This window comes from Scyliorhinus torazame, chromosome 4, assembly GCF_047496885.1.
Source record: "Scyliorhinus torazame isolate Kashiwa2021f chromosome 4, sScyTor2.1, whole genome shotgun sequence".
In the NCBI taxonomy this organism is placed as follows: domain Eukaryota; kingdom Metazoa; phylum Chordata; class Chondrichthyes; order Carcharhiniformes; family Scyliorhinidae; genus Scyliorhinus; species Scyliorhinus torazame.
This window is the reverse complement of record NC_092710.1, coordinates 281,587,756-281,610,620: the sequence shown is the minus strand read 5'-3', so window position 1 is coordinate 281,610,620 and position 22,865 is coordinate 281,587,756. Positions and strand designations below refer to the sequence as shown.

The following is a 22,865-nucleotide window of genomic DNA, read 5'->3' as shown; positions in this document are numbered from 1 at the left end:
CGGTTTGGACCCCATTAATTGGGTAATTCTTGATCACTGGATTTGATTTGAGCCAATAAAGGGCGGGTGGCCGGGCGTGTCCTAAGCGGTCATTGACCCGGTTGTTGATGCTTCCTGAGTACAGGGAGTGGCGCCAAAATGTCTGGGATTGTATCGGTTGCTCAAGTATCAGTCTTTTGTCTTATGGCGATGGGCCATCAAAATGCTAATCGGTTGGCCGTTTCGATGCTGTCTGGATTCTTCGCTCACAAGTATACATTCAGGCTCTAAGTATGCCTGAACCTTGCATTGTCCATTTTTCCCGTTATGCTTTGCGACCGTCCATGTTTCTTATTGTAAGTGGCCATCCCAGATGGCTACAGTCCGTCCTCTTGATTCTCAACGCGAAGCGTGAAGGATCACACTACTGAATCTTCTCCTGTTCTCTGATATGCCGGGTACCCTCAATCATGGACAGGTTCTATCCGACTCTGTCCTATGGGTCCAAACATTTACCTAAGTTTTCCCTAATATAACACCTCTCTCTAAAAATTCTAAGGGGGCACTATAACATTCAAACATACGTTTCAGTTTCTTTACACACAAGGGGAACCTCTAACTGTCGTTAACTAAACTAAACTCATGCTGCTATCTAATAACCAAAGAACTTGTATTACTCCACAAAATAAACTATAGCAGCATCACATTCCTACTTAACTAATGTCAATTTACAGAGAAAGTAACTATTAAAAAACAAACCGCGGAATTTATTAGGGAGGAAAAGTTCAGAAAGAGTATGGGGTTTGCTGTTGTCCGAGAAAGGGGGCTCTGAGTGTGTATACTGGAGGGCGGGAGGCTCTCCTTCGCCATTTCCAAAGTCTGATCGTCTGGATGACACTGCAAAGTATAGCTTTAATCAATAGGGCCACTGCTGTGTACGAGCAGGAGTACCATTTTATGATATCACACCATGTGGGGGTATCAGTGGCTGTGTCTATGTGTGGTGTAGTGTCCGGGCTAGGGGTATTGTGTTGGGTGGTCATGTTTAGGGCCTGTGTGGTGAGGGATGTAGTGGTGGGTAATGCACGCAACTGTATTGATCCAACGACGATCATCATAGAATTTACAGTGCAGAAGGAGACCATTCGGCCCATCGAGTCTGCACCAGCTCTTGGAAAGAGCACCCTACCCAAGGTTAACACCTCCACCCTATCCCCATAACCCAGTAACCCCACCCAACAGTAAGGGCAATTTTGGACACTAAGGGCAATTTAACATGGCCAATCCACCTAACCTACACATCTTTGGACTGTGGGAGGAAGCCGGAGCACCCAGAGGAAACCCGCGCGCACACGTGGAGAACGTGCAGACTCCGCATAGTTAGTGACCCAAGCCGGGAATCGAACCTGGGACCCTGGAGCTGTGAAGCAACTGTGCTACCGTGCTGCCTGGTATGTGAAGCAATGTTTCCAATTGTGATAATCATGCCCTAAATTCTAGCACTTTTGACATTTTGAATCAAGATACAAGTACTGCCAGAAATCCAGGTTCAGCTTTTTAAACAATCCAACTCAGAATCCATAATTAAGGTCAGATCTCATGTTATTGCAGGGATACTGAACTACAAGAATGTGGGGACGCGGTCCCAAAATATTGGAGATGATGGAACATAACAAGTATCTCTGCTTTTTAATAAAAAAGGCAAAAGGACTGTAACAGAAATGACAGATCAGTTGGCCAGACATCACAAGATAAGAATGTTCAAGTTTCTATAGAAGAAGAATATTGGCCCCATAGGGCGTCTGCTTTCACGTTACCGGGTGGGGAGGAACGGTGGTGGCTTCTAACTTTTATGATTCCGTATTTTCTACCTTTCGCTGTCTGGAGAATGTGTTTGAGTAATGGCGCTGAGGGTAGGGGTTCTCAGCCATGATCTCTTTGAATGGCGGAGCAGGCTCGAGGGGCCAGATGGCCTACTCCTGTTCCTAGTTTTTATCTTATGTTATCTTATGTTAAATTGTCGGCCAGAAACGTGTGCGTTTTTGTCCTTTTTACTGTAATGTCGCGTCCTTGTAGGTGTATTGTCCAGCGCGCTGTTCGGATTTGCCTTACTGTGCCGTCTTTTAATCTACCATCTAATGATAGCTGTGTCGGGGTGTGCTCGGTCAAAATGGTTACGGGGCTGAGTCCTGTTATGTATGAGAAGTATTGCACAGCCAAAAAAACTGCGAGCAGGTGCCTTTCGCAGGCTGAAAATCCCTGCTCTACCGGATCTAAAACTCGTGAGGCATAAGCTACGGGTCCTAAACGATCGTGCCTTTCCTGTAGGAGTATGGCCGAAAGGGTTCAGTCGGTGGTCGCTAACTCTATCGCATATGGGGAGTCTGGGCCTGGGGCCTGCAAAGCGGGAGCTGTGCTTAGGGCGCATTTCAATGTATCTACGGCATCTGTGTGCTGTGGAAGCCATTTCCATGGGGCCTGTTTCGTAAGGAGCTCGGAAGGTGGGGCTGCTTTTGTGGCGAAACCGTCTATATGGTTCCTGCAGTAATCGACCAGTCTTGAAAATGACTGGAGTGCTGTAACATTTTGGGGCAAGGGCAATTTTACAATTGAATCTATCTGTTTCTGTTCTGTCTCACGCTTGCCATGCGTGTTGACCGTACCTAAATAAGTGACCTTTTCCTGGAGAATTTGGGCTTTTTGGGGGTTAATTTTGCATCCAATTTCTTTCAGGAGTCCTAATAGTTCCGAAAGAAGCAAAATGTGCTCTTCCTTGGTGTCAGTCTGTAGGAGCAAGTCGTCCACATATTGAACGAGGCATTCAGGTTGGGAAAATGTTGCTAATCCGTTTGCCAATTGTCTGCGAAAAATGGAGGAGGAGTTGTGGAAGCCTTGTGAAAGGCACGTCCACGTGTACTGCTGGCCCTGGAAAATGAACGCAAATTTGTACTGGCACGTTTTGTCCAATGGAATGGACCAAAAGCCATTGCTAAAGTCCAAAACCGTGAAAAAGTTTGACTGAAGTCCCTGTTTTGACATGGTCTCGGGACTCGTGCAACGGTGGGGACTGCTAACGGAGTTACTTTGTATAATTCCCTATAATCGATGGTCAGTCGCCATGAACCATCTGGTTTTCTTACGGGCCAAAACGGGGCATTGTTCGTTGAGGCTACGGGCCGAATTACTCCTTGGTCCAATAAACTCTGGATTACTTTAGCTATCTCCCCCTCGGCTTGCTGTGAAAAACCGTATTGTTTCTGGGGCTTGGGATCGGGACCTGTAATGTTGACCACTCCTGAGATTTTACCGCAATCGTGCTTATGTTGGGTAAACTATGCTTTATGTCTTTTCAAGACTTCTCTAACTGTTTTGTTTGTGGTAATGGTTTGTGGATCAAACCAATACTCTCCCACTGAACTAATCCTGTGTGCGTAATCTCCTACTGTGAGCATGGCAGGGCTCGTCCTGCTCTGGCCATTTTCCACACACATTTATTTACGGGGTCGAAAGAAGGGTTGTGTGAGCTCATGAAATCTATTCCCAAGATGTGTTGTGCTGTCTGGGGTAAATTTACCAAAACGACTGAGTGCTTAGTTTTAATGTTACCGATTTGGATATCCACAGGGGCTGTAATGTGTCCCTGCTGGAGGTGCCCTGTAAAGCCAATGGAGTAAGATTAATGGTGTCTGTAGTGGGCGATATATCTCGCTGGTACATCGTGGAGGAGTTTAACGTGGTTCGGACCCTCCAGTGTCCCAAAGGAACTCTACTGGGTATCCCCGGACTGTGCCTGCAACTACCAGTTTACAGGACTTATCCCAAAGTGTGTCGCAGACCCAAGTTGGGGAGTCCGAACATTGTCAATCGGTGCCATTTATGGCCAAATTATCTGATTGGGCGCTAACGCTGTGGAAAGGTCTGGCATTGTTCCGAGGGGGGGCATTTGTGGGCTGATTCCGTTGCTGTTTCGGGGGGGCATTGCATTCTCGGGCGTAATGTCCCTCGTGTCCACAATTGTAGCATTCCTGCGTTTTAGGATGTTGCGTGTTATTTCTACCTTCATTTACCCATGCGGTGTCTTGATGTGTCCTTACTGGATTCATGTTTGCTTCTACCTTCTTCTGCTCTGCCTTTTTATGTAGCGATTGTTCCCAAGCTCTAGAGAGTCTCTTCAGAACCCACACTTCATTGTGTGTAGGGTCTGAGGGGTCATAATTTGCACATGCTTTTTGTCCTGCATCTGTGGCGTGACAGACTAAAATTCCTGCGTTTCAGGGTGCTGTGTGTTATTTTCTACCTTCATTTACCCATGCGGGGTCTTGGTGTGCCCTTACTGGATTCATATTGGCGTCTACTCTTTCCTGGTCTGTCTTTTTCTGTAGGGACTGTTCCCAAGCTCTAGATAATCGCTTCAGTACTCACACTTCATTGTGTGCCGGGTCTGAGGGGTTGTAATTCGCACATGCCTTTTGTCCTGTCTCCGTGGCGTGGGAGACTAGAATACGGGTCCATTTGGCTGTATTGTGTACAGATAAATGGGCGCGTGTTAAATCACTGAATATTGCGGTGAAGTGGATCCAGAGGCATCCAGCAAACGCTGTTGGATGCTCTCCCTTTTTCTGTCTGCACCGGTTGAGTCCTTCTACTGGATCTCCTCTATTGTAGCCAATGGCGTCTAAGATGGCTGTTTTCATATCTTGGAGGCTACCTCCTCCTACATTTTGTGGGTCGGGAAGGGCTGAACTAACAGACGGGTCAAGGCTCATCACAATGAGTTTTACTTCTTCCTGCTCGTCCAGACCGTACATGAGTGTTTGTTGCCTAACTCATTTGAAAAAGAGGTGTGGGTCTGACGTGGGGTGAAAAGTTTCAATTTGATCGCGGGCATCTCTTAACTGGGTGATGGTTAGTGGGGTGGTGTACACAAAATCGGGTTGGTCTTCTGTTATTACTCCACGCTGCTTGGTGATGGGATTCATTGGGTTGAGTGCTGCCTGTGCAGTCGGTGGTGCGGGTGCTTTCCTTTTCAGGGCCTGGGGGCTCTATTCTGACTTTCTGTCTCGTTCACATATCGATGGGCCGCTTCATTAAGTTTCTGCCAATCGGGGCCATCTTTCTGATCTAACTGTGAGCCAAAGGTATCTCTGAACCCGTTCTGAACGGATAGCAGTGATTGCAACCTTGCAATTTGCTGCCTGCACTTGGCATGGTCCACCGAACTCTGCCTCTGTTCTGTGGTGGAACTGTGGAGTGCTCGTAGGTCTGTCTTTATGTCCTCACATTGTTTTCTCAACTGTTCTGCTTGGTTTTCTGTTTCCTCTCCTACCAAAACAGCACGTTGCGTGTCCTGCTAGGCCTTATCGTATTGAATCTGAAAGCTACTTAGGTGAGCGAGACAAGATTCGTGTGCCCGTTTGACATCAGCCATCTCCTTGTCCTTCGCCGCTAGCTGCTCTCGGAGTTGCTCGGTTACTCTCTCACACTCGCTAACATTTCCCTCTCTACTCCTCTCTTTCTCCTCAAACTGTCTGTGGAGTGTCCTCACAGCCTCCTCTGTGCCTCGCAATTGTGCCAAGCAGGACACGATTGCCATCGTCTTACGAACTCTACTCAAATTCTTCTTGTGGATCTCGGTCAGGTTTGTCCTATGCTACCAGGACCTGTTTCCTCATTCGCATAAAACGCAGACCATCCTTTGATGAACGGGCCATCCTTTCCCCTTTAGGTATTTCCTAATCTCCTCTTTCCATATGGGACACTGTTCTGCTCTGTTGGTCGCTGCGACCTCGGGCTGTTGTGGATGCATAAGGCGTTCCATTGCCTTCATTGCCATCTGTACGATTATCTCTGCTTCTACTGGGAATTTGGGACAAGGGAGAATAAAGCGGTGGTGCAAACACACACGGGTACGGCTCAAGCTATTTTCCGGTTTATGCAACTCCCGATAGTTTCACGTAACAAAATCTATCGATGTTACCTTATATCCCTTGTTAGTACGCGTGCAAATTACACACTTCCGAATCTGGAGGTTTTATCGATACTGGTCTTACGCTTGTGGTTTCTTTTTCCTTTGCCAATTTGGATTTCTGATTCAAACGTTTTGTGGGTTCTCTCGGAGTGACACCATGTGAACGAATACTGGATCTCCTCAGTGTTGTGTACTGCAACCTTTACTTTTCATCCTCTATACAAATGATAGTAGATCAGAGTAAGACGATATCAAGATCCTGAATTATGCTGATGACACAGTGCAGGAAGGCCTTACAAGCAGTAGTAAACTATAGGAACTCGGTGAAGAGGTTTGTAAAATGGTGCATTAACAATTGTCCTAAACAAAGCAAAAAATAAGATACAAACCTTCGGAGAAAAGCCATTGTTGCTGTGAAAATTTATGATGTAGACATTGAAATAGTTAGTAACTGCAAGCTTCCAGGTGTCAGAATAGATAATAAGTGATTTGGAGGGAACAGTATTGGTATGAAAGCCACATTTATCTCCTTGGGGAGTCGGAGGTCGAGAACTTCCATAGTGCGGTGGAATCTGAGTCATTAATGGAGTTTCTGCACAAGTACAGACTGAGAGCACACGAGTTCTTTGTTTTTAGGGTGTTCAGGCCCAGCATGTCTGCTCTTAAAGGGAGCACAGTGTAAAAATCCATGTCTGGGAGTGGAGCAGCATCAAAGAAAAGTGTTCCAGACGGGACAGAGTGAAGTTGCAAAGGAAGAGGTCCCCAAAGAAGAGTCCCAGGTACAGGACAGGACAAGGTCTCAGTTAAGTTGTGATGTGGAGATGCCGGCGTTGGATTGGGGTGAGCACAATAAGAAGTCTTACAACACCAGGTTAAAGTCCAACAAGTTTGTTTCAAATCACTAGCTTTTGGAGCACTGCTCCTTCCTCAGGTGAATGAAGAGGTAGGCTCCAGAAACATATATATAGACAAAAGTTAAAGATGCAAGATGATACTTTGAATGCGAGCATTTGCAGGTAATTAAGAACAAAGAAAAGAACAGCACAGGAACAGGCCCTTCGGCTCTCCAAACCTGCACCGATCATGCTGCCTGTCTAAACTACAATCTTCTATACTTCCGGGGTCCGTATCCCTCTATTCCCACCCTATTCATGTATTTGTCAAGATGCCCCTTAAACGTCACGACCGTCCCTGCTTCCACCACCTCCTCCGGTAGCGAGATCCAGGCACCCATTACCCTCTGTGTAAAAATTTTACCTCGTACATCTCCTCTAAACCTTGCCCCTCGCACCTTATACCTATGCCCCCTAGTAATTGACCCCTCTACCCTGGGAAAAAGTCTCTGACTATTCACTCTGTCTATGCCCCTCATAATTTTGTAGACCTCTATCAGGCCGCCTCTCAACCTCCTTAAGTCTTTACAGATCCAGAGAGAGGGGTGACCCCAGATAAGAGAGGTGTGAATTGTCTCAATCCAGGACAGTTGGTAGGATTTCGAAAGCCCAGGCCAGATGGTGGGGGGGGGGGGGTGAATGTTGTGCGACATGAATCCAAGGTCCCGGTTGAGGCCGTACTCATGCGTGCGGAATTCCAAGGCAGCCTTCAGGACGCGCGACAACGCAGAATTGCCGAGCAGAAACTTATAGCCAAGTTCTGATCTTGTATAATAAAGTTGGATCCTGTGGAATCTCGTGGTGTTATTCATTGAGCAAGTTTGTCTATTTTGAACAAAACATTATTGGTCTCTAATTGGATCTTACCAAAACCATAGGGATCTGGCATAGTAACAGTGTACTTATGGTGGCCAAGGGATATACGTTATTCTACTACCTCAGAAAATTAAAATCCTTTTGAATCGACCTGACAATCATGAAACTCTTCTTTTCTGCTGTAGTTGAGAGTGCAGACCTTTTTGGATGTCTTGCCTGGTTCTTTTATTTTCGGAAAGCAGACTCTTTAAGGATGCAGAGATTATTGAACCAGGCAGGAATGGTATTTGATGAACAGATCTTCCCTGACGAAATCTGCTGTTGGAACATTTTGATGAAAGTAAAAAGTGTCATGAACAATGCGAATCACCCCATTCTCTCAGAAATATTGTTGGATGCATTCAGGGAAAGGTTCCAATCCCTCAGAGGCAGAACAAATTGGTCCTTGAACTCATTTGTGCCCTTCTCTATAATAACTTCAAACAGATTTTGATGTGTAGCCAAGGATATACACTGATTATTTTAATGCATTGGCATCATACTTGATAGATATTTTATTTATAGCTAGATCTCTGTGATTTTCTTTATTTTTTTGTCATTCATTTATATGGAAATTTTTATCTTATGAGCAATATAATTTAAATGAACTTCGTCTGTACCATAAAATGAAATTGAATTGAAAAGATGAGGGAGTTTTAAAAAAAGGGATGTGACGCAGAATAGTCTGCTCTAAAAGTGCCCTATGTTCTCTTGCCTAAGTATCTGCAGACAGAGATGAAATGATCTCGCTTTGACAGACTGTGTTGGTTGAGGCTCCACTTTGCGAACGAAATTGTGTTATGATGGCACGTGAATGTTAGACATTTCGCCTGGTTATTTCTTTGGAGCCAGACAAGTGGCAACATGTCACAAATTAAGTGATGTTGCATGACAGAAGGCCTATTAGAATATTCAAGTACTAGCCCTCCCTATGTTTCCATCCATTTCTGCAGGCCCAGGCGATGCTGCCCTCAGTGACCATATGTAAAATGTCCTTGGAGGCTGGGTCACTTGAAAAACATTTGCAGATCTATTCCATCTGCTGCAGAGATGCTTGAAATGCTGACCGATGGAGCGGGTACCATGGAAAACCTTCCCTACTTTATCCAGCATTTTCTCAACTTAAGCAGCTGGCAAACAAGGGATTGGGTGCCAGGCTGCTCCACTGTCTCCACTCATGTCATCAGTTTTGCCCTGTGCCTTTTAATATTGTCCACTATTTGACTGTCTTTGTATCCTTACAAACAATTAACATCTTTTGCTATGACTATTGAAGCTCTCAAAGTTGCCAGACTTTTGTTTGTTGTGACACTCATATTTAATTGCCCCCATCCCTTCAATTTTAGCTTGCATGGAAAGTGCAGCATGGAAACATTTAGCCCGCCCAGTTGGTATCGCTGTTTCATTCCACAAGAGCAAATAATTCTAATCTTGTTGACCTGTTCTTGTCAAACTTTATCCCCCTTTCACTCATCCATCTATCTAATTTTGAATTTTATTACACTTTCTGTTTTGAGCACTAACTGAATACGTGAATTCTGCAACATCTCAAATCTTCTGCATTTCATAATTACCAATCTTTTAATGAAAGAAAAGCCCCAATTTTCCACAGCTGCCTTTGTTTAAATTTTCTCATGCCAGGCATTATCTTATTGAACTGCGTTGGATTTCTTACAAAGCCTCAGTGTTCTTTAATAAAAGCAAAATATTGCAGATGCTGGAATTCTGAAATAAAAACATAAAGTGCTGGAAATACTGAGTAGGTGTGGCAGCATCTGTGGCGAGAAAAACCGTTAGCGTTTCTAGTCAACTGTGACTATTCGATAGAACAAAGGAAGTAATTTTTGGCATGAAATGCTATCTCTTTTTCCATCTCCTACGATGCTGCTAGACTTGGTGAGTTTGTCCAGCCCTGTCTCTTTTTACCTCAATATCCTTCTTTTTATATCGACCATGTAGTATTCCCCTCTCATCATTTAACTGAGCCGGTACCTGATGATGAAAATAATTATGCAAATGAGCATACGCCAGTATTTTAGGTAGGAATTAAGCTTGTTCTGAATCTTAGAACTGACTTTTATCCGCAAATAAAACTGGCTTCATTGAATATATAGCCTCCCTCAAGCTGCTTGCTTGATATAAACATTTCTTTTGCTATCACAATAGTCTCCCATTGTCATTAAGTCTCTTGGAAAAATTATTCATTAGAATTAATTGTTTATTTTTGCATCCAAATAATTGCTCCAATTAATACAGAGAAATTGCTGACTGCAATTCCCTCTTGTCTTACTCTCATCCCTTACAGAGCTCCTTAAATTGGTCCTACCTTTCGACCGCATCTTTGGCGACGTGTCCTAATGTCTCCTTGTGTGTATCAGGGTTAACTTTTGTTTGGTAATGCTCCTGTGAATGTTTTACAATGTTAAAAGTGCTATATAAATGCAGGTATGTTTTCTTGCGAGTTCATTAAAGCTGATTTAATTTTACAGAGGCTTCAAAAAAAGGTATTGGGGGAAATGCACAACCCATTTATGGCTGTCAAGTCACTGTTCAGTCCGAACAAGAAAAGCAGTTATTAAAGCAGTATCGTAGAGAAGAAAAACGTTTAGCCAAGCGAGAGAAAAAAGATGAAGGGGAATTTTCAGAAGGACTTCAATACTTTGATCCAAAAGAATTACGATCACATAGGTAAGACAACCGATTCAAAATTGCATCTGGCTGATTATTGTTGTCCTGCTCTGCTCAACTAATTTGATTATTGTTAAAATTGTAAGTGAAAATGAATGTTACTTAACATAAAATTTCAGTTGACAAATTGGAAATTTAAAAACATATTTGTTTTTGTGTTCAACAATTCCCGAGGATGTAAAGGAATCTGGTTACAGATTGGAGAATCTGATGGGAGGATGATGTGGGGCTGGATTCTCCGCCGTCTGGATGCTCCGTTTTGCCGGCAGCCTGGGGGGTTTCCCGGCGTGGGACTGCCCCACAATGGGAAACACCATTGACCAACCGGCGACACGGAGCATCCCGCCGGCGTGCTAAACCATAAATCTGGCATGACGGTACAGAGAATCCAGCCCATGTGGTCTGTACAGTTTGGGTTCAATTCTGCTGGATTTTCCTCCCAAATACTGCTAGATCTCAACAACCACACCAGGCCTGTCAGACGAAGAGAATGTTTCTCTATGTTTATAGATTCATAGAATCCCTACAGTGCAGAAGGAGGCCATGTGGCCCACCAAGTCTAAACTGACTCTCTTAAAGAGCATCCTACCTAGGACCAGTCCCCCGCCCTATCCCTGTAACCCCATAACCCCACCTAACCTTTGGACACTAAGGGACAATTTAGAATGGGCAATCGACCTAACCTGCACATCTTTGGACTGTACGAGGAAACTGGAGCACCCAAAGGAAAACCACACAGACACTCTGGGAGAATGTGCAAACTCGACACAAGTTTGGAATTGAACCCCGGTCCTAGAAGGCAGCAGTAGTAACTACTGTGCCACCAAGTTGCCATTGTTTAGAAGACCCCTTCAAAATGCTGGCAGGTCCCATTGCAGCACTGTGTTATGGGCCAGGGTTTAGAGAATCCCAAAGTGTATCATGGAGTTAACCTGACCCACAACTTTTAATAGTGTGGTACGGGGAGCACACGGCCCACTCTACAGGTATGGGACAGCAGAAATGAAAAGTATTTTTTAAAGCAAAACAATTTTACTCTATGAACTCAAGTTAACCTTTTTAAAACAAACAGTGAATATCTTAACAACCATTAATTCAAATACAACCCCCGAAAGAATTCACCACTAAGTAATCTGTATGCTGTCCTTTTAACACCCAGAAGACTTAACAAACCTTCAAACAGAAACACATCAGGGTTTACATTCAGTACTGAAAACATTTAAATTTCTGAATTCACCAAATGATCAAGAGATAGTCCTTCATGGCAGAGAGTTCAACAATACAGCTGCTTTGGCTGACTTCAGCTGCAACACACTGAAAAACGAAACCAAAAAGACAGACACACCCAAGCTTTTCTCAAAGTGAAACTAAAAAGCAGTACCAGAGCTCAGCTCCACCCACATTCTGACATCACTGCTATAACATGAGCAGCCAAACATTTCTTAAAGCGACATTCTCATGACAACGGTGATATTCTAGGTTTTCTTCCTGATGTTCCCAGATCCTAGCCTGCCCCCCCCCCCCACACACACTCACACACCATCTACCTTGCTGATAAATCACAGACTTGAATTATAACATTTTTTACTGACAGTGAACAATGCCGCAGAATAAATGTCGAATTTATTTTTTAAGTATAATGGTTCCTCTTCCCACTATCATTTTCATGCAATGTTTGTTTCATCTAAAAATCAAATTAAATCACAGAGGCTCCGTCTAGCAGTGACAAGTTGTGGATCAAAACTGGCCGCATGAATGATCTCACCCGCAAACAGCTTATTAGGCCAGTGCCATAACTACATCAAATATGTATTTTTCCTGGCTGTTTACCTTGAGATTTTTCCAAGATTCAGTTTCCTGTTTTTTTTGCATATCATTCCCTCCCTCTCATCACAATTATTTCTGTGGCTCCTCTCCCCAGAGACTTGGGATTTTTAAAAAAATCTTCAAGAACGAGCAAGCAATATTTCCCATTATATTGCAGATGAGTTGAAGAGAATTATTTTTTGTCAATTCCCAGAAATTATTGCAGTGGAGAAGTCCTGTAAAACCACAATTTTTAACCACCTTAATTGGATAGAAAATCTTTGGGAATTAGATATTAAATTTCTATATGAACAATGATATTTCATTGTGAGATCTCTGAGATGCTTAACTCAACATTTTAAAATTGGTCTTTCATGAGTAGATTTTCTTTTTGTGTATCAAAAAACATTAACTAGTTTTCAATTCATTGAAGCAAATTGATGCCAGTTACAGACGGCACGGCAGCACCGTGGTTAGCGCTGTTGCTTCACAGCGCCAGGATCCCAGATTTGATTCCTGGCTTGGGTCACTGTCTGTGTGGAGTCTGCACGTTCTCCCCGTGTTTGCGTGGGTTTCCTTCGGGTGCTCCGGTTGTTGGGTGAATTGGACATTCTGAATTCTCCCTCCGTATACCCGAAAGGTGACAAGGGGCTTTTCAGAGTAACTTCTTTGCAGTGTTAATGTAAGCCTACTTGTGACACTAATAAAGATTATTGTTATTATTAATTGAGTGAACAAAGAACATTGAAAAGTACAGCACAGGAATAGGCCCTTCTGCCCGCCAAGCCTGCACCGACCGTGCTGCCTGTCTAAACTAAAATCTTCTACACTTCCGGCGTCTGTATCCCTCTATTCCCATCCTATTCATGTATTTATCAAGTCGCCACTTAAACGTCACTATCGTCCCTGTTTCCACCACCTCCTCCGGCAGCGAGTTCCAAGCACCCACTACCCTCTGTGTAAAAAAACTTGCCTCGTATATCTCCTCTAAACTTTGCCCCTTGCACCTTAAATGCCCCCTAGTAATTGACCCCTCTACCCTGGGGAAAAAACCTCTGACTATCCATTCTGTCTATGCCCCTCATAATTTTGTAGACCTCTATCAGGTCGCCCCCCAACCTCCGTCGTTCCAGTGAGAACAAATAGAGTTTATTCGGCCTCTTCTCATGGCTAATGCCCTCTACACCAGGCAACATCCAGGTAAATCTCTTCTGCACCCTCTCCAAAGCCTCCACATCCTTCTGGTAGCGTGGCGACCAGAATTGAACACTATACTCCAAGTGTGGCCTAACTAAGGTTCTATACAGCTGCAACATGACTTGCCAATTTTTATACTCAATGCCCCGGCCAATGAAGGCAAGCATGCCGTATGCCTTCTTGACTACCTTCTCCACCTTTCAGTGACCAGTGGACCTGTACACCTGGATCTCTCTGACTGTCAATACTCTTGAGGGTTCTACCATTCACTGTATATTCCCTACCTGTATTAGACCTTCCAAAATGCATTACCTCACATTTGTCCAGATTAAACTCCATCTGAGTGTAGAATTTGATTGGGGGCTCTTTCTACCTTCAGTCGCAACTTTGGAAACTGGTAAAATGATATAAATTTAACTGGGCAGTTTCTTCAGTGTTTTTGTTAGTCTGTTGTGGAATTTATGGTTGAAGATGGCACGGCGTCACAGAGTTACCATCCTATGCATTGTACTGACCGCCATTTTTTGAAATGTTATTTATGTCTCTCTATTGATTTCAATTCTGTTGTTGCAATAGGGAAGCATTTGCAGAAATGAAGTACAAATGCCATGCTATTTTCAGTAATGCTGACATAAAATTATTTGTAAGCCTGCTTTTTCTTGTTTTGGCCTTTAAATGAGAAAGTAATTGTTTTGCAATGGGCACTGAGGAGTGCATGTCTAAGTATTAGCGAAAGATAAAAATATAAATCATGGCCAGTTAATCTAAACTCGATGCTTTGTCATTTATGGGCAGAAATATTTCTGAGCATTGGCATGCTCAAGTTCACTCCACATACCTAAAGGAAAAAGAGCAATTGCTTTTATAAAATGCTGTACATTATTGCCAAGAGAATTTTTGACTTTGCAGGTACAGGCATCATGGTCAGTCATTACAAATCTTGGAAGAGGAAAAGAAGAAAGATTAAAGGAAGACTTATTTTTAATAAGTCTGTGAAGTGATACTGAAACTTTATTTGTCGTCTCCATTTACAGTTATGGGCCGGGATTCTCCCCTACCCGGCAGGGCGGGGGGTCCCGGCGGGATGAAGTGGCGGGAACCACTCTGGCGTCGGGCCGCCCCAAGGGGCCAAGCACTCACCTTGAGGAGCTAGGCCCGCGCCGGTGTGGTTGGCGCGCCGCCTGCCGGCGGGGAAGGCATTTGGCGCCACGCCAGCCAGGACCAAAAGGACTTCGCCAGCCGGCGGAAGTCCGCGCATGTGCGGGAGCGTCAGCGGCTGCTGATGTCATCCCCACGCATGCGCAGGGGGGGGTCCCTTGCTCGTCAGCCATCGCGGAGGCTGTGGTCGAGGCGAAGGGAAAAGAGTGCCCCCACGGCACAGGCCCGCCCGCAGATCGGTGGGCCCCGATCACGGGCCAGGCCACCGTGGGGGCACCCCCGGGGGCCAGATTGCCCCGCGCCCCCCCAGGACCCTGGAGCCCGCCCACACCACCTAGTCCCACCAGTAAGAGAGGTGGTTTGATTCTCGCTGGCGGGACTGGCATGACAGCAACAGGACTCCGGCCCATCGTGGGCCGGAGAATCGCCGGGGGGGCCTGCCGATCGGCGCGCCGCGATTCCCGCCCCCGCCGAATATCCGGTGCCGGTGAATTCGGCAACCGGTGGGGGCGGGATTCACGCCAGCCCCCACCGATTCTCCGACCCGGCGGGGGGTCGGAGAATCTCGCCCATGATTTTTAAATGGATGGCAATAGCACGGTAGCACAGTGGGTAGCACTGTTGCTTCACAGCTTCAGGGTCCCAAGTTCGATTCCCGGCTTGAGTCACTTTGTGGAGTTTGCACGTTCTCCCTCTGTCTGCGTGGGTTTCCTCCGGGTGCTCCGGTTTCCTACCACAAGTCCCGAAAGACATGCTGTTAGGTAATTTGGACATTCTGAATTCTTCCTCTGTGTACCCGAACAGGCCCCAGAATGTGGCGACTATGGGCTTTTCACAGTAACTTCATGGCGGTGTTAATGTAAGCCTACTTGTGACAAATAAAGATTATTATTAGTGGATTATTTTGACTCTCAAAATTTACTTTATTAGAATTACACGTTATGAGTATAGAAAAGTATTGATACACCAGTAGTAATTTCTGGAATGGTCCCAGTAGATTGGAAGTTCGCAAATGAAACATTGCTATTCAAGAAAGAAGGGTGGAGAGCACGGCATGGTAGCACAGTGGTTAGCGTTGTTACTTCACAGTACTTGGGACCCGGGTTCTATTTCCGGCTTGGGTCACTGTCTGTGAGTCTGCATATTTTCCCTGTGTCTGCGTGGGTTTTCTCCGGGGTGCTCCAGTTTCCTCCTACAAAAAAGTCCCGAAAGAAGTGCTTGTTAGCTCAATTGGACATTCTGAATTCTCCGTCAGTGAACCCGAACAGGTGCCGGAGAATGGCGACTGGGGCATTTTCACAGAACTTCATTGTAGTGTTAATGTAAGCCTACTTGTGACACTAATAAAGATTATTATTATTAAAACAGCAAACTACAGGCCAGTTATTCTGACATCCGTCATTGGGAAACTGTTGGAATCTATGATTAAGGAAGTTTTAACAATGCACTTAGAAAGCCTAATATGATTAGAATAAGCCAATACGGATTTGTGAAAGGGAATTCTTGTTTGACAAATTTATTCGAGTTTTTTGAGGATACAATATTAGGATAGATTAAGTGGAGGAGCAGGGCGATATACAATACTTGGATTCCCAAAAGGCATTCAATAAGGTGTCACACAAAAGGTTAATGCACAAGGTAAGAGCTCATGGAGTTGGGGTGACTGATATATTACCATGGACGGATGGTTAATTTATAGGAAGCCAAGAGTAGGGATAGATGAAGCATTTCCAAGTTGGCAGGCTGTGTCTTGTGCACCACTGCAAAGATCGGTGCTGGGGTCTTAATTTATATTAATGACTCACATGAAGAGACTGAGAGTAATCATGTTTATTCATGACATAAAAGTAAGTGGGAATGAGAACTGTAGGAAGGATATAAAGAGGCTGCGGAGAGACAAAAGCTAAATAAGTGAGCAACAAGGTGGCAGATGAAGCATCATTTGGAGAAGTGTGTGGTCCTAACAATAGGAAGGCAGAATATTTTTTCAAAGGCATTGAACTTTTAAATGTTGATGTTCAGAGAGTCTTGAGTATACTCGTGTAAAGAACACAGCAAATTAACGCGCAGGTACAACATGCAATTAGGAAAGCAAATGGTATAGTGGCCTTTATTGCAAAGAGTTGTGTGATAAAGAAGTCTTTCTCCACTTGGAATACTGTGTGCAATTTTAGTCTCCATATTTAAGGAGGGATATACTTGCAGTAGAGGCAGTGCAGCAAAAAGTCACTAGCTTGGTCCCTGAGATTAGAGGGTTGTCCTGCGATAGGCTGAGTAAATAGGATCTACATTAGAAGAGTGAGAAGTGATCCCATTGAAACATTCAAGATTATGAAGGAACTTGACAGGGTAGATACTGAGAGGAGGAGAAATTTCTTCACTCAAAATGTTGTGAATCTTTGGACTTCTTTATCCCAGAGGGTTGTGGATGTGTCATTACTGAATATATTTGAGACTGGGATCGACATACCTTTGGTCTCTCATGGAATTGCGGTATATGGGAGTGAGTAGGAAAGTGGAATTGAGGCCAAAGGTCAACCATGATCATATTGAATGGCAGAGTAGGCTTGATGGCCTCTGTCTTCTGCTCCTATTTCTTCTATTCTTAAAAGGGATATAGTTTAGTGCAGACTATTTTTACTTGATATCCAGAGCAGAGTACAAATCCGAATGGATTATTTTATAACATGTAAGGTGTCCCATTCATTAAAATGCCAATTGTAAAATGAGCGACACATTACTTTTAGGAAGGATAGTTCCTAATAGGGACTAAATTAGGTATAGGAAGAAAGTCTGGTTATAGCATTATTTTTCTGGTTTTCTTTTTCATTATTTATGCTAGTGATGGCCAAAGTCCAGACTACACAGTTTCAAATGGCCCATATGTGGGTGTGCTTTTAACATTATATTTTCTTGTGTCATTTATAGGGAGCATGCACTTCAGAATGCACGAATAGCACCAATTCTTACGAGGCAGCATGATTATGAACGAATCCATTACCCAAATGTTTATGATTCAAAAGGTGAAGCAATGCAATCGCCAGCTTTTATTGCTGGTGCAAAGGTATGCTTTTTTTTGTATTTTTCCATGTTCTAGATGCATTTAGTAAATTAAATAAAAATAGAAAATGATAGAAATACTTAGCTGGTGAGGGAACATCTATGGAAGGAGAAACAGAGTTAATGGCTGGGATTTACATGGAACCAAGGAGACTCTGCGAAGGGGTGCAAATGGTGGTTGGGACTTGATTCCAGGATTCCTGACCCTATTCCTGGAGTTGCCTATGTGCACCAGGCCTTTTAAAGATGCAGGATGAAGATAGGCATATCCTACTCACCCACAATTTTCATTTGAGTTGGACCAGCTTTTCAAAGAGCCATGGCTTATTTTTATTATTCATTCTTGGGGTCTGGGCGTCGTTGACTATGCTAGCATTTATTGCCTAACCCAAATAGCCCTTGAGAAGGTGGTGGTGAGCTGCTGCCTTGAGCTGCTGCAGTCCCTATGGTGTAGGTACACCCTGAGTGCTGTTAGGGAGGGAGTTCCAGAGTTTTGATCCAGTAATGAAGGAACGTCGATGTATTTCCAAGTCAGGATGCTGAGTGTCTGGGAGAGGTGCATTGAGGTGGTGTTTCAACATGTTTGCTGGTCTTTTCCTTCCAGATGGTTGTGATCATGGGTTTGGGAGGTCTTACCAGAGGTATTGAAAACCATAGGGGGAGCCTTTTGAGAGGCAAATTCAAAAGATCCTTTTCATCTACCCTATGCACCTAATGTCGTTCTTCCCACTCCAATTGCCCCTCTCATCTCCACATCAAGTCATGGCACTTGCGTACCCATCCACTCACTGTACACGATATAAAACCAATGAACCTAATACTGACAATATGATGTTTAAAAAAATGTTGTTTTTTCAAAATATATTCATTGATAGCTAGCCACGTTCTCAAATAAATGCCTCTTACTACAGGACAAAATATTTTCAGTTCTCTAGACTCTTCAATGCATCAATGGCAAAAACTGCAAGCACTTGAAACACCTTTATCTTGTGCAGATAAATATTGTGCAATTGACAGAAGGGATAAAAAAAAAGAGCACTAATCAGCATTTTCCCTGGGGCACAGTTTTAATAGTTCAATTTGTGACTGGGGCCTCAACCAAGAATGCATAATGAGGCTTGACTGAGAGCCAAGACATCCATTAAACTGCTGAAACATCTGAACCGCAGAAAAAACATTGCTTGAGTGACAGCACGGGCTCTCTGATCTCCTTTGTCAGTTGCACCATGTTTATTAACGCAAGAGGTTTCAAGTGCTTTCATTTTCTGCTATTGGTATTTTAAAGGGTTTGGATGATTGACGCTTTAATGACTGGTAGTAAAACAATTTTTTTTTTTAAAGAGAGTGACACATTATCTATCAATGGCTTTTTTTTTGTTACAGCAGGTTTTACACTTCCTTTTGTCACCATAGGGTTCATTGGTTTTGTACAGTTCGTAGTGAGTGAATGGGAACTGAAATGCCATAGCTTGGCATGTGTTGTGTGTGGCCCCTTGGGGTGGGGGCGAGTGTGGGCAGTGTAGGGTGTCATGAGGGGTGGTGCGGGCAGGTGGGGTTAATAGCTTTGCATGGAGGGCATGAGGGTTGATTGGAGGGGCATGGAGTGGCATGAATAAGGTATAGGGAGTGTGTGTCAGGTGGTGAGTACTAGAGGGCTCTTCTTTTCTCATTATAACTGGGATGAAGTCTACACCGCTGAGGCGGATATTTTAAACAGACCGCCCAGCACCCAGCTACCCCTGTGACAACCTTTAAACTCTTTCTTGGGTTGCCTTGCCTGACTGCAGCCTGCATTTCCTTCCACCTCGTAATGAATATTCCGTCTTTGCCTATGCTTTCCCCTGAGGCAGACAGCCTGAGCTGGGAATTTTTCAGACTCCCATTACCTGCCTCGAGGATGGAAATCCAAGCCAATGTTTTAGATTAATGGCCTTCCATCCAAACTGGGAAGTTAAAAGTGTTTTAGGTTTTAAGCAAATGAAAGGGGGAGGGTTAAAAAAGAACCATGAAGGTCATGCATTGGTGGGCATGAATATTAAGTTGGCAGCTTTATGCTAAGGCATTGCGAGAATGACTGATATGGAAAGTGGGAGTGATTTCATCTACAACTTGAAGTACTCACAGTGTGGACTTGCCATATTGATGAGGCACCTGTTCTTTGCATTAGATTTTTTGTGTGATCTTCCATGCACAATGTAAGTACGGTCTTGTTAATTTTGAATCAGTAAGAAGCCAAAGAAGATAAAGTAGATCTGATAAATGAGTGATCTGTTTTTGCTGAATATGTGTACTCTTAGCATCTGTTCCATTTATAAATCCTGAACATGTTCATATGCTAAACTATACCATTTTATATTGTACAGATGTTTCTTCCAGAAGATGTTGAGCGAGAGAATAACAAAGTCTATGAACAAGTAGTCATCCCTGCAACACAGCCTATGCCAACTGGCATTCAGGAGAAACCTATTGATATCAAAAACTTGGATGAGGTAAAAGAGTAAATTGATACTTCCAAGATTATTGGTCATGTAGTTTACAGTTGAATTATTGTAAGTGATTTTGGTGTGTTGTCAGTCAGTCACAACATAGTTATATGATTTTCAGATTGCAGTTAGCTTGGTTGTTTTTGCAACCACTGTAGCACATTTTCTTTTTAAAAATTTTTTCCTACAATGTTAATTTTGCTGTATGTTCTTACAGCTTTCAGACTGGTAGTGGTTCTATTCTCAATACTTTTAGTCTGTTCATTGGCCGGGGCATTGAGTACAAGAATTGGCAAGTCATGTTGCAGCTGTATAGAACCTTAGTTAGGCCACACTTGGAGTATAGTGTTCAATTCTGGTCGCCACACTACCAGAAGGATGTGGAGGCTTTAGAGAGGGTGCAGAAGAGATTTACCAGAATGTTGCCTGGTATGGAGGGCATTAGCTATGAGGAGCGATTGAATAAACTCGGTTTGTTCTCACTGGAACGAAGGAGGTTGAGGGGAGACCTGATAGAGGTATACAAAATTATGAGGGGCATAGACAGAGTGGATAGTCAGAGGCTTTTCCCCAGGGTAGAGGGGTCAATTACTAGGGGGCATAGGTTTAAGGTGAGAGGGGCAAGGTTTAGAGTAGATGTACGAGGCAAGTTTTTTACGCAGAGGGTAGTGGGTGCCTGGAACTCACTACCGGAGGAGGTAGTGGAGGCAGGGACGATAGCTACATTTAAGGGGCATCTTGACAAATATATGAATAGGATGGGAATAGAAGGATACGGACCCAGGAAGTGTAGAAGATTGTAGTTTAGTCGGGCAGCATGGTCGGCACGGGCTTGGAGGGCCGAAGGGCCTGTTCCTGTGCTGTACATTTCTTTGTTCTTTGTTCTTTGTAATAGTGACAAAATAACTTTAGCTCCTTCCATGGCTGTAACCATTTTCATTCCAGTCGATAAGCTGATTGTTTCTATATAAGGCTGTGGAGGCCAAATCACTGAGTGTCTTTAAGACCGAGATAGGTTCTTGATTAATAAGAGGATCAGGGGTTATGGGGAGAAGGCGGGAGAATGGGGATGAAAAAAGTATCAGCAATGATTGAATGGCGGAGCAGACTCGTTGTGCCGAGTGACCTAATTCTGCTCCTATGTCTTGTATGGAGAAAGGGGAATGAAATAACCCCTGTTCCGATCCCAGTTGATGTTATAACTGGATGGGAGATTCTCACTAAGCAACCACTGCTGGTTTATTTATTTTGCACCCCGCAGCCCTCTCAAAAGCACAATAAAATCACAGTTTGGAAGTTAATCAACCCACAGGTACAAACACCTTTGCCCAGCATGAATCTATCTGTAGTTTTTTCCAGACATAGAAACATTAAATTACAACCGTACCTTATTTCTAATATGCGTCAATACAAATATGAATCCCTTAAAACTAACACACAATAATCAGACAAGCTGTCCCGGTGAAACAGGATCAACTTACGCCTCTTGCTTTCAGCAGAACTGCTCTTCCTCTATTCCCAAACACATATTTCTGATTTGCTACATCTTGGATTCCTAAGACAGTTTTGATTGCAAAGGGATGGTTGGGAATGAAAAAGTGCACATCAGTCTCTCAGTCTATGGTGAGCCAGGAGCACTGTCTCTTGTTTTTAAAAAGATCCACTGGTAAATCAGTTGTCATATTTTTCTTTAATCGTGAGCTTACTGTGAAGTGGGCTGGAGTTTGGACACTACTGCTATAAATAATGGAAAAGATACATGAAAAAAGTAATACACATTAGATTACAGAAATCCAATACTTAATGCTGTTTAGATTTGAATATTTTTAAAGTGGTGTTGGATTGATGGTGTATTTTGTAGTTCATACTTTGGCGGCCGGAATGTCCCTGAAACGATGCCACCAGCATCAACATAGATATATAAGCTAGACTGACATCTGTGTATTCATACAAGCTTGTGTACACAATGTTACACTAAAACTGCTGTCACTTTGCATCATTAATGCCAGTACTGAGCTACAAAGGTTGATAAGCTTCAAAGACTGCAAAATGTGCTGTTGGCTGAGTTTTCCCATTTCTAGTTTAGAAGTGATTTTAACAGAACACTGGGGAGCCATGTAGTTTAGACTGAACTAGTAGCCCAATTAATGCTATAAGCAAACCATGCTTCTTTAGCTGTTGCCATTTTCATAGTCACTGTTTAACACCTCTTAAGTGGTCATCTTCAACAGATGTTAGGGTAAAGTAAAAGTGTTCAACTTTACTTCATTCAGAACTTTTAAAAAATAAACAGAAAATACAGACAATTTAAAACATCCTGTGCTAAATATGCCATTTGACATTTTGCTATCTTTAAATTCTTGGATATTTCTTCAGGAAAATTTTTTTTTCAGGCAAATTTCTACCCTTCGTTTCTTCTCTCTCTGAACTATCTTTTACTCCCAGTGTGGACCATTACAGACATTTAGTTGCTTTGCTACTTCTGTTCCATACTTTTCAAAGTCTCCTTCAGATCTACCGCTTCGATGGTGCTAATAGCTCACTCTGCTAATTCTGCAAAAACAAAATACTTATGAAAGATTATGAGCTGAGATGCTCTCTTATTGATTTTGTGGAACTTGCTGAATCACAGAGGTCGATAGCACAGAAAAGGGCCGTTCGTCCCATCGTGTCTGCGTCTGTAAAAAAAAAAAAAAACACCCACTGTCTGCATTTTTTTTTGCTGATTGTGCTGCTGGCCAGACTGTCCTGCTTTCAGAAATCTGTTTTAAGGTTACT

At 43.5% G+C, this 22,865-nt stretch overlaps 1 protein-coding gene across 4 annotated transcripts in view; it reads left to right on the top strand.

Annotated features, from left to right (window-relative positions):
- Nucleotides 1-22,865, top strand: part of ascc3 (activating signal cointegrator 1 complex subunit 3) — an 813,859-nt gene that overhangs the window by 65,146 nt on the left and 725,848 nt on the right. For all 4 annotated transcript variants that reach the window (XM_072499844.1, XM_072499840.1, XM_072499842.1 and 1 more), the window contains exons 6-8: nucleotides 10,185-10,383; nucleotides 17,473-17,608; nucleotides 19,968-20,093. In XM_072499844.1, the coding sequence (XP_072355945.1) occupies nucleotides 10,185-10,383; nucleotides 17,473-17,608; nucleotides 19,968-20,093 (461 nt within the window). The remainder of the gene's footprint in view (nucleotides 1-10,184; nucleotides 10,384-17,472; nucleotides 17,609-19,967; nucleotides 20,094-22,865) is intronic.